This window comes from Anopheles moucheti, chromosome 2 (assembly GCF_943734755.1).
Source record: "Anopheles moucheti chromosome 2, idAnoMoucSN_F20_07, whole genome shotgun sequence".
Taxonomy (NCBI): Eukaryota; Metazoa; Arthropoda; class Insecta; order Diptera; family Culicidae; genus Anopheles; species Anopheles moucheti.
The window spans coordinates 86,111,641-86,124,007 of record NC_069140.1 but is presented as its reverse complement, the minus strand read 5'-3'; the positions used below and the strand labels follow the sequence as shown (position 1 = coordinate 86,124,007).

The 12,367-nt window shown below is 46.0% G+C and overlaps 2 protein-coding genes across 2 annotated transcripts in view; one reads left to right on the top strand and one right to left on the bottom strand.

Annotated features, from left to right (window-relative positions):
• The window catches only part of LOC128309478 (protein O-mannosyl-transferase TMTC1-like), an 85,564-nt gene that overhangs the window by 22,518 nt on the left and 50,679 nt on the right, over positions 1–12,367 (bottom strand). The gene's annotated exons all lie outside the window — the stretch shown is intronic.
• On the top strand, positions 5,122–12,201 carry LOC128309477 (thioester-containing protein 1 allele S3-like). The gene is made up of 13 exons (XM_053045878.1): positions 5,122–5,234; positions 5,306–5,504; positions 5,569–6,247; positions 6,315–6,589; positions 6,666–6,754; positions 6,820–7,075; positions 7,153–7,362; positions 7,441–7,489; positions 7,561–7,971; positions 8,803–9,096; positions 9,159–10,423; positions 11,713–11,866; positions 11,944–12,201. The coding sequence occupies exons 1-13, from the start codon at positions 5,170–5,172 to the stop codon at positions 12,030–12,032; spliced, it is 4,035 nt and encodes a 1,344-aa protein (XP_052901838.1). The 5' UTR covers positions 5,122–5,169; the 3' UTR covers positions 12,033–12,201.

The following is a 12,367-nucleotide window of genomic DNA, read 5'->3' as shown; positions in this document are numbered from 1 at the left end:
TTGCGGGGTTGCGAATCCTTCGAACTGCACGAAGGAAATTACTAAGTATCCTTCTCGATGTTATCCTCGACTAATTTCATTTCGTCTATTTATGGTATTGCTCGGTCGTCCCTTCGTGTGCCGCTTTGTGCCCCGCATGTAAGAGACAAAACCCGCCCCGGTTTCGCGCAGGGCACATTCTTCAACTGGGTGAATGAAGGTTGGGTTGCGGTTTCGGAACGACCATTTTCAGGCAACCGCTCATATGAGTGTGTGTGTGTGTGAGCGTGTATTTCTATGGACGCCCACCCATGTCGACTCCACCCGGTATAACTTCATTGAATAAAATTGCGTACGGGGCCTCCGTTGCTTCGTCGCTCGGGGTCCTCTAAATGGCAAGATGAAGATAACGTATTGAGAGGGTATTTATTATCGTGCAGTGTACGTACGTACATCTACTTTATTAGTCGTAGCTACATGAAGCTTCACCTCGCCCCCGGACCCGAACTACACGAACGCCCATTACGGAGGTTGTAGCAAAATGGCGAAGAAAAGCAATAACCGAGCAATGATTCGAGTGTTTTTATGAGATTGATAGATAAGATGTTCACTTTTGCTTTCAACTTTCATTTCCCTCGTTTTGTTTTTTCTATCCCCCCGACGTATCTTGCAAGACGTCATTGGGGTGGACCCCAGGGCCACGCGCGTTTGCTTTCATTTTCCGTCGGTCAAAGCATGGCCCGGCTTTGTCCGTCCAGCAGCAGCAATAAAGTCATCCTACTTCAAGCAGTCCATTTTGTGGCTGTTCGGTAGATCAAAGACCATTTTTTGGCGCTCTCGGCCACTGTAGCAACCGACGCAGTTGGAGAACTGTATACGCGAACTTAAATGGAACCGTAACAACTTCCCGAAATCTTCCGTACGGGGAGCTGCACACTCGCATCCATATGTTATGCCTTCTTTGTAGTTGCGGTACACATCACCCTCATTCCCACACACACACGTACACACAAAGGGACACTTTCTAAGAACCATGAAATATGCCGCAAGACAATTGGATGCTCTATAGCACTTTTGGAGGCGGCCTCTTGCACGTGTGAGCGGGGGAAAACAAAAAAACCAACCGAACACAAGAAATGTTGCTTTTTTTTCTTTCGTTAGCAAAGTGTTTATTCAGTTATCGCACCGTACTGACCACCCTTCCCACCCCAGAATGTCCCGGGACTCCGGGGTGGCCATTTTGTTGCTTGCTTATTTTTTTTCCTCTCTTACCAGCCAATTGAATTACGTGATGAAGAGTGCTGACAGATATTTTTACGCATCCTCTAACGCACGAACGAATCGGTTTGGTTTGGGGGGCGCATCGGCCGATCCGCTTTCCGGACCAACCGAACTAACCAACAGTGCCAAAGCGAATGGGTGCGTTGGTGCCGCAGGAAGAAGGTAGGTTTTGTAGTGGAATGTGGGCCACCTCGAAAACTTTCCGGCCACTTTCCTAACGAAGTCAGCATCAATGAGGATAATGAACTGAGTGGCACTGTTTGCGTAACAAGAAGCACATCAATGGCTCCGGTCCATCGGCACAGGAGGTTATGCATCAATCGAAGAATGGAGTTTGAGCGAATCGTAGGTTGTAGGTTTGAAGGAAGGGTTTGCTTGATGTGTTGCTTTGTCTCAGTGAAACAATTTCATTGCAATGAAACATCAAACATTGTTTCTTATAAAATATATTTATAAAAAAATAAATATAAATAAAATATAAAATAAAATAACAAATATGAATATTTTACATCCATCAGTGTTGCTAACAAGCCGGATTTAAAAATGGAACTCGCTCGTAGTTTAACGGTTCACCAAACAAGAAGAAACTTAACCCGACAATGACCAAGTTCGAGTTGACAAACTGACCACGAAAACCCTGGAAACCCGGGTCACTAAAATGATAAACATAAATAAACCATAACTAAACATAATAAACATAACATAAATCGTTTGTGCGACCGAGTAATGTATACAGGAAATTGGAGCGCGCTAAAATTAAGCTAAAATGTAAGCTAAACAATCATATAAGCACAAAAGAGTTGAAAATAAAGTTTGTCATTCGAACACTAAATCAAAAGGTGTGCTAGTGTCCTGTTCAGTCGGAGGCTCTTTCTACCGGTCCGAACAGAAATCAAATTTTCGAAATAAAATTTGTCAATTGTAGATTAAAATTGCCTAATAGAAAGTAAAGGTTTAAGGCAATAATTATTTCTTAATTTATTGCTTTAAAGAAAAATGATCGAGGAATACTGTTTGTAAGAGATTGTTTTGGTCAGCGGCGGATCAAACGGTAGGCGGAGTAGGCGGTCGCCTAGGGCCTCGCCGTGTTGGAGGCCCCAAAAAATGTGTGCCGATTGTGCGATTTTTGGAAATTTAACAGCAGAGTTAATTTGAAGCACAAAATTAAATTAAAAAGGTAAAACATTGATCAAAAACATCTTCCTTGGTAATATAAAACATTTGTTTCTATGTGATAAATTAAATGCAGAAGAATATCGACTTTGTGCCTTAAAAGTATAAGCGAAATTGCACCAGGACCAAGAACGCTAATTTTCCCGTTAGTCGAGAAAAATTTCTTCGAAAAGTACCAGTTTTTGAATGTTTAATACCAGGCGAGCATGCACGGAAGAGGTAGCTCCTGGTACTGCGCCGTAAGGTATGCAATGTTTATACACCAACTTTGCAACCAACTTGCAGTGCAAGTTGGGTGCATACAAGAAACTTGCATGTACCAGCCGAGCAAGATGGCGCCCAACTTCGTACTTGCATGCAACAAACTTGCATGCAATATTGCATGCAAGTTCTGGTATGCAATTTCTTGCATGCAAGTTTGCATGCAATATTGCATACAAGTTTGCATGCAAACTTGCATGCAAGTTCCTGCATGCAAGTTCTTGTATGCAATATTGCATGCAAGTTTGCATACAATGTTGCATACAAGAACTTGCATGCAAGTTTGCATGCAAGAAATTGCATGACAGAACTTGCATGCAATATTGCATGCAAGTTTGCATGCAAGAAATTGTATGCAAGTACGAACTTGGGCGCCATCTTGCCCGGCTGGTACATGCAAGTTTCTTGCATGCACCCAACTTGCACTGCAAGTTGGTTGCAAAGTTAGTGTATAAACATTGCATACCTTACGGCGCAGTACCAGGAGCTACCTCTTCCGTGCATGCTCGCCTGGCATTATACATTCAAAAACTGGTACTTTTCGAAGAAAATTTTCTCGACCAATGGGAAAGTTAGTGTTTAAACATTGCATACCTTTCGGCGGTTTTGCTGTACTAGGTGCTACCTCTTCCGTGGATGCTCTCCTGGTACAATACATTCGAAAATTGGTAGTTTTCGAAGAAATTTTTCTCCACCAACGGGAAAGTTAGTGTTTAAACATTGCATACCTTTCGGCGGGTTTCGAGAAAAATTGCTGTACTATGTGCTACCTCTTCCGTGGATGCTCTCCTGGTATCGGAAATCTGAAAACAGCTGGTTTTGTATGGAATTTCATACCAGCTAATGGAAAGTTTGAGCGAGATGAAGGATGCTTTCCGTTTCATCCATCTTCCTTACACTAGCGATCGCTTTCACGGGTTTGATAGTATGCAATGCAATAGTGATGGGCAAATTTATTCCACACTGCAGGTGTCACCTCTTGAAAATCATGCTTTCCATTTTGCAAATCTGAAAACAATTGTGTTATTCATCGCCTAAAACATCAACATGAGCAAAACTGGTTTCTAAGAAATTTCTCTGATTGTTACCGTAAAGTAAACCGATTGAAAACTGTACCTTGGGCGAAAAATCGTAGAAGGCGTTGGACTAATCAGGAATCGTAAATGTACGTTAATCGTAGAAAATGTTATCCAAGTAGTGGCGTTATGATTCTCCTCAGCGCATACAAACGTTTATATATAGAGACTAGCTTACTAGGCCCGTTTACAGGGCTACGCAACAGAACTCTGAGATGTACGCAAAGGAGCTTTCTTTCCGAGACTTTGCTGGTTTTGTTAAATCATGTTTGAAGTACACCTCCCTAACACCGATAATGTCGTAGCAAAATTATAGGCCCCCCTTTAAAAATTCCGCCCTGGGCCTCCAAGGGGATTGATCCTCCACTGGTTTTGGTTATTTTAAGTTGATTTGTCGAAAGACGATAATAATAAATATTATGATTAGATTTAAACTGCACCATATGACTAATTCGTTGAATTAATCGTCTGTTGTTCTAAATAACTTTCAATAAGCATAATGAGCGGACGGTTCACTGAATGCTGTGAATCGAGGTACACTCAGGGGCAACTCAAAGCTTAACAAAAAAAGGTTAAAGCTGATAGGAGGGGTGGTACCTACTCCCTGGCGGCATTAACTTTAACAAATCGGCATTGAGGTCATTTGGAGGGTCATTTGGAGCAGCAAGGTCAAGATTGACGGCTGGTGATTCCCAATGCCGAACCGCAATCTCAACAAGACCTCGACAATTACCCATCCTAGTGGCCGCACGTGAAACACTCAAACTCGAAGTCACGAAGGTCGCCGTTACTTGATAATGGTAAGCGCTTGTTCGCTATCAACAGCGGCACACGCCAGTGCGCCCCGGGATGAGTAATATCCGCGCAAGAGGGCTGGCGCTCACGATCTTGGAGTCATCAACATCGCAATGTTGATTGCTATAATCATTTTAAACAAAACAAAAATAAACACTTCAACCACAACAAGGAAGAACTTTTCCTCTTCGCAGGAAAAGAGAACAGTATGAGGTCAGTGTAAAACGGTGCCGGCTTCTTTTTTTAAAAAAAAACATTATCGGAGAGGACGCAGATTAATTAACCACCACCCATAATGGTAATGGTAAACATTGCCTATCGCACCGATTATACATAATCCACATTTGTAACATTTGTTTTGATTTTCAAACATTGTCTACCAACCGAAACGGAGCAACCGATTATCAGCGTGTTGTGTGTTTTTAGTTCGGTGGAATTTTTTCTTATCACCGTCTCAGCCGGCGTGCGGATTGGGATTCCCCCGAGTGATAATGAGCCGGGAGCATTATTCAACATTCGTTTTGCAAATGCATGCGGTTTTAGTCTCGCGTTGGCAGCTGGCTGAAACGAACGCTGCCTTCTGGTGCTGAAGCTTCGCTTTAAGATGAAGCGACTCAAGACGGCATTGCGCCTGTTGGTAATAGGAGTGTTGATTAATTTTTGTCAAGGGTAAGACCGGATGCGGAAAGCTCTAAAGGAAGTTGATAAAAGGTGAGCGTATTTTTCCACTTTTTGGGCAGAATTCTTATCATCGGTCCAAACTTTGTCCGGTCGGGTCAAAACTATACCCTGATTGTGAGCAATTTTGAAGCAAGTAAGAACGAGCTGAGTGTGATCGTCCAGCTCGATGGCACATCAACCACCACCGGAGAAAAGCTGCTCCGCCTTAGGAAATCCGTTCGTTTGCAACCTCTCGCAAACACAGCAATAAACTTCCCGGTAAGTCAGTGTGATTAGCGTACCCGGACATGCTGTCCAATCAACACACCACATTTCGCTTCAGCTGCCCAATAATCTACCGCACGGCAGTTATAAAATTGCCATCGATGGAGAGAACGGCTTTAAGCTGCACACGGCAGCGGATTTGATGCATCTTAGCAACCCATTTACGGGCTTCATACAGCTGAACAAACCCATCTACAAGCCCGGTGACGCGGTGCAGTTCCGTGCGATAGTGCTGGACGGGGAGCTGAAACCGCCGGCCGGCACCGATACCGCCCGCATCACCGTGCGTGACCCGCAGGGAAACGTCATTCGCCGGTGGGCCACGGCCAAACTGCACGTGGGCGTGTTCGAGGCGGCGCTGCAGGTCGCCACCGTACCGCTGGTGGGGCGCTACACCATCACCGTCCACGTTGGGCCACACGCGGTGGCTTACAAAACGTTCGAGGTGCAGGAGTACGCGCTGGCGTTGTTCGATGTGGAGCTTCGACCGAACGGCATCCCGCTGGAGAAGGATCAGCGGCTCGATCTAACGATTTTCGCGTGGTATTACGTGGGGAAACCGGTAAAGGGTGTCGCTACCGTTTCGCTCTACCTGGAAGACGACAAACTCGATCAACGGAAGACGGTGAACGTGTACGGTAAGGCGCAGGTAGAGCTTCGATTTAACGAATACTTGCACGTGTTCGAGGACTCCCAGGATGTGCGTGTGAACGTCACCTTTACCCAGGACGAAACAGGTAACATCCCGAGCCCGGGAACAGCGCCAGAATAGATCCCCCCGGTTTTTTTTTTTGTGTTTTCCAGGTAAGTCGATTACCAAAGAACAACGAATAGCTGTCTACAAACATCAGTACCGGGTGGAGCTCGAGAAAGCGCTGCCCGAATTCCGTGCCGGAGAGCCGCTTGATTGCGTGCTGCGATTGCTGTACCGGGACGGACAACCCGCCCGAAGAATTGCTGCCAGCGTGACGGCGGAAGGAACGGTTGCTGATTCGGAGACGGTTTACACGAGCGACGACGCGGGTGCGATTAAACTAACGCTGCAGCCTGACGCATCCGCACAGCTGATCGACATCACCGTGAGTGGTTTGCAATCGAGCGTGAAGTGTACGATCGTGTTATCAGTGTTTGAAAGCTTCCATCAATCGCCAACAGGTAAAAATCGATGGTGAGTTGTTGTTTTTCGAGACGATCAGTAGACGCGACGCGGGAAAAGCATTCCTGAAACTGGAACTAGCATCAGAGTAAGTGGTTTTGCCTTTTTTGTTTGCAAAATGTCGACGAAATGTAATTTTTGTATCGTTTTTAGAGTGAAGCTGGGCAAATCCCTTGACTTGACGGTGACGTGCAACGAAGAGATGGCCTTCTTCCTCTACTACGTGGTGACGAAAGGAAAGATCGTAAGTTCTGGCTTCATTCAGCCCAACGCTGTCACCCCGTACACGCTTCGCATAGCATCGACGGACGATATGATGCCGAGGTCTAAAATTTTTGTTGCGACAGTGGTGAAAAATGTCGTCCTGTACGATGTTTTAGAGGCGGACTTTCAGGATCTCCTTAACAACGTTAGTATGGGTTTAGTAAGTGTTTAGCCAATATGGGTCATTTGTTTATGTTTTACCCATTGTTCTGCACAGCACAGTTTGACCTTAAAATTGATAAAACTAAAGTGAGGCCTGGTGAGGAACTGCAACTCAACATGAACGGTCGTGGAGGAGCTTACGTGGCACTAGCGGCGTATGATAAGAGTCTGCTCCAGTACGGCACGACACACGATATTGTGTGGAGCGATGTTCTTGAGATCTTCAGCGAGTTCTACACCAAGCGAACGAATGATTTCGACTTCTTTCACGTCAGTACTGAATTCTGCTCAGGGATTTAAGTAAGTATTTTAGCAATAGATTGATTGAATGATCTCCATTATTTTCAGAGCATGGCCCTGTTTGCTCGCACCATGGAACATATTCGCTTCGAGGGAGGTATGGCTTTACGGGAATCTAGCTTTGCCTCAAACAAAATTAAAACCACTAAAAGGAACCTTTCGTTGCAGCAAGTGAAAATTTGTTACGAGATGGATGGATCATCAGTCGCACAGGAGTTGCGAACAAATTGGACTCTTTTCGAACCAACTTCGTTGAGTCTTGGTTGTGGAAAACCACGCAACTGGGTGCCGAAGGAAGCGCCACGATGCAGGAGATCGTCCCCGACACGACCACCGCTTGGCTGCTAACGGGCTTCTCGGTACATCCCGTGTATGGTTTGGGCATCATCAAACAACCACTGGAACTGGCTACGGTGCAGAAGTTTTACATCGTACCACACCTACCGTACTCCATTAAGCGGGGTGAAATGGTGGAGTTGCAGTTTATCATTTTTAGCAACTTTCCTCAAAAACATGAAGCATCGATTACACTGTACAATGTTGACAATCAGACGGAATTCGTAGGACAACCAGCGGACGGTAAGCTGTTTTTTTCGGTTGAGCTCGGAGCTATTCCAACTATAGGGTAACCCACATTTTCCCACAATTTGACAGTTTTCCAAGGTTTTTTTGATAGCGTCTCAGGTATTTTTGAATCCGTCCCATCAATTTTTGAATCCGTCCCATCAATTTTTGAATGCGTCCTATATATTTTTAAATTCGTCTCGAGGTTTATTGACGGTTTCCCATATATTTTTGGATGCCTTCTGAGGTTTTTTGACGGTTTCACAAATAGTTTTGAATGCTATTTTAAATAAATGTTCTTTCGTTTAACCATCAGCAGCAACCAACAACCAACAGCAGCATTCTGCAATTGTTTTGAACCACAGATAAGGGAGAGAAGGTCACAGGTTCAGATGCATTAATGGGAAACCGTTGCCCTCCGTAGCTCATCTTTGAGGTGATAAAAGTTTAGAGAAAATCGACCGCTGCGGAGGAGCTGCCTGGTTAAATGCTTGATTCACCTTCAACATCTCTCCTTCTTGTGTACCGGGCACAAGAACCTCAAGAGGCCTAGGCCTATAATTTCTGGCTTTCTTCGTCTCTACATATCCGTAGCCGGATAGTCTGTCCAGCGTACAGAAAATTGATCTAAACGGGATTTTGAACTGGTCCTGTCGTGTGAAGACCGGCGCCGATACCTAAACATCACCGGACCGCCCCAATAAAAAAACTGCGGAACAAATTCAAAAATATATGGGAAACTGTCAAAAAATCTCGGGACGAATTCAAAAATTGATGGGAAATTGTCAAAGAATTGCGGGTTACCCTGTATACATTTCTTTCCGTTTTTTTTCTTTTTGTTCGTAGACACAAGCCACACGAAGTCGGTTCTAGTATCGTCAGGCACCGGAGTCGTCGTTTCATTCCCAGTAAAAGCTCGCAAACTGGGTGAGATGACTGTGCGAGTGAAGGCTTCAATCGATCCTGCTACGGATACGATCGAAAGCGTCGTTCGGGTCATTCCGGATAGTTTGGTGAAGCGCGAAATGGTGTCCCGATTCTTCTGCCACAATACCTACCACAATCAATCTTTCACCATAAATCTAGACTTTGACCTGAAGGCAGACCCGGGCCACAAGAAGATTGACTTCATTCTTACACGTGAGTAGACAGCTGCAGCTAACAGCCCACCGGGAATTAAGACTAATTTTTCGCAACCGCAGCCAACATTCTCACCTCGGTCATGGACAACCTGGAGAGTCTGCTGTCCGTACCGACTGGGTGCGGTGAGCAGAACATGATGCGGCTCGTACCGATCGTCCAGGTGCTCGACTACACGACCTCGATCGGGTCTGCCGACAAACGGCTCACCGAAAAGGCGACGGGACTGCTCAAGGCTGGCTATCAGAACCAGATGCGGTTCCGCCAGCCGGACGGATCTTTTGGGCTTTGGGAGAAAAGTGGTGGCGCTGTGTTTTTGACCGCGTTCGTTGGAAAAACGCTCGCCACGGCTGCCAAGCACATTGCCGAGATCGAACCGGACATGGTGATGAAAACGTACGATTGGCTTGCCGCGCGCCAGCACGCCACGGGCCGCTTCGACGAGGTGGGACCCATTTTCCACAAAGACATGCAGGGCGGACTGCGCCAGGGAATAGCGCTAACGTCTTTCGTGCTAATATCCTTCCTGGAGCACCCGAATGCTGCCACCAAGCATGCGGCAGCCATTGCGAAAGGCATCAAGTATGTGACCGGCGCGTTGGACAATATTGAAGATTCGTACGATCTGGCCATCGCCACGTACGCGCTGATGCTGCAGGGTCACACCGCACGGGACCGATTTCTAGAGAAACTCATCGGAATGTCCTCGGTGCAGCAGAACGGTACGGAGCGATACTGGCAGCGGAGCGCCAACGGCATCGAAACGACCGCCTACGCACTGCTGTCCTTCGTGCAGGCGGAAAAGTATGTCGACGGTACGTCCATCATGCGCTGGCTGGTGAAGCAGCGCTACACGCCGGGCAGCTTCCCGCGCACGCAGGACACGTTCGTCGGCCTGAAGGCACTGACCAAGCTGGCGGAAAAGATTTCACCCGCGCGGAACGATTACTCCGTACAGCTCGTACACTCCGGGCGGCAGAAGGAGTTTCGCGTCAACTCGCAGGACATTGGAAAACTTCAGCACGCCGAAGGCGTTGATGATTCGCTGCAGCTGCAAATTAACGTGGCCGGCATCGGGTTCGGGTTGCTGCAGGTGGCTTACGAGTACAGCGTTGATTTGCGGAATTTGGAAAACAGTTTTAAGCTGACGCTGAAACAATCGCTTTCCAATGCCGGAAAGCGGCTAGAGCTTGAAGTGTGCTCCAGCTTCATTCCGAAGCTGTCGGATGGCCGTTCCAACATGGCGCTGGTGGAGGTGAACTTCCCGAGCGGCTACACCACCGAGCGGGAACGTATCATCGACACCACCAGGTATAATCCCATTCAGGTAAGAGCGAACACGAGCGATAGAACCAAGGTCTGGTGTAGGATAGAGGTCAAATAATAGCCAAGACAGGGGTTCGCCATTTTGGATTTCATTTGACGTTTGGTCGCCCGCGTAAGATTTCTTGCGTCTAGCCTACTTGTTCCGTCCGGGAGATGTCCTACGTTGTGTTTTTTGGAGTTTGTCGAAATTTATATCTTTCAAAATATTCTTGGCGCTGAAAAGATCCGTTGGGGTTCACAAATGGGGTTTCTTGTCTTGTCTGCAGACCAAGAGGTGTAAGAACAAAGCGAGCAAGAACTTGAGCCACAAAGTTAGGCTCCTTTTATATCCTCTGGCGAGGATCTCATTTTTATTTCCAAATGCTTTTGGGGATCTCACTGGACACTTCCAATATCACGTTCGCTCATGACCCAATTAGCTTTCTCACGTCAGACGCTTGCCCAAACGTCTGATTAATCGGGATCTCATTTTTATTTCCACATGCTTTTGAGGATCTCACTGGGCACATCCAATGTCACGTTCTCTCATAACCCAATTAACTTTCTCACGTCAGACGCTTGCCCAAACGTCTGATTAATCGGGATCTCATTTTTATTTCCATATGCTTTTGAGGATCTCACTGGGCACTTCCTATGTCACGGTCGCTCATGACCCAATTAACTTTCTCACGTCAGACGCTTGCCCAAACGTCTGATTAATCGGGATCGTAACACTACTTGTTTACTATATCGCAAAGTTTCACAATTAGCTTGGTCGTTAAAGTTTTCCTTCGTTTTGCTTGCCTTTAGTTAAAACAGCAAACTGTTGATAAGTTTTATAAAGTGATGTGTGGTCATCACCTATTAGTGTTCTGAAACCAAGGGTTGATCGCGGACTTTCACGCAGTACTGTGAATCGTGAGATATGATGAGGCTCATCCTCGTCCTCATATGTGAAGAGCCTCACCTACTCGTTGCCAAATGATCGCTTTACAAAATCCAATTCTCTGCCTTCTCACCTGGCCTGAACACCAATCATACCTAACACCAATCGCCAATAAGATCTGCAGATCTTATTCCGAAATAAAACTGAAAAACAGCGACACAAAAATCTTGTTGCTATGACCGGCCCGATTAATCAACACAACCACACACAAAACATTTGAATGGAAAAGGGCGACCAAACGTCAAATCACGTGTAACGAACTTTTGTGCTGCTTGTCAAATCGCTCTATATTACTTAGACCTCTTTCCTACACAGACCTTGGGATAGAACTCACAATATTTCTCACCGCCTTGCTGCTATTTTAGAAAATCGAAATACGCTTCGGTGGAACGTCTGTGGTCGTGTACTACAACAACATGGGTACGGAGCGGAACTGTTTTAAGGTTACTGCGTTCCGACGGACGAAGGTGACACTGAAACGTCCGGCTTACGTGCTAGTGCATGATTATTACGATCCAAGTAAGTGACGTTTGCATAACTTCCCACTGCATTGTACACTGACCTGGTGTGGCTTTTTGTGTTGTTTACTTCTCCAGAGCTGAGTGCCATCACCATGTACCAAGTGGACGATCACGATGTGTGTGATGTTTGTGACGGACAAGACTGCCCAGCACTGTGCCATTGAGTGGCAACCGAAAGAAGCAACGCTAGAAACAATTCTTCGATGTTGAAGTTTCATTTCGGAGAACTTCATAATAATAAAAAGAGCTTACCACGTTACGGAATAATAAAGCAATAGACCTATTGCTCATCGACAGTAGATGCATCATCTTCATGGAAATAGCAAATAGGCAACCGTACTACGGAGCATTATTATTGACACCGCTGTGCCCAAGAATTGACTCAATTCCTTCATTCACGCAAGATGGCTCGTTATTCGTTCGGCTTATTTGTGTGCTTGGGCTTATACATTTCGCAACCTCACAAAGCTTATCGTTTGACCGAATGGCGTGAAGCAAG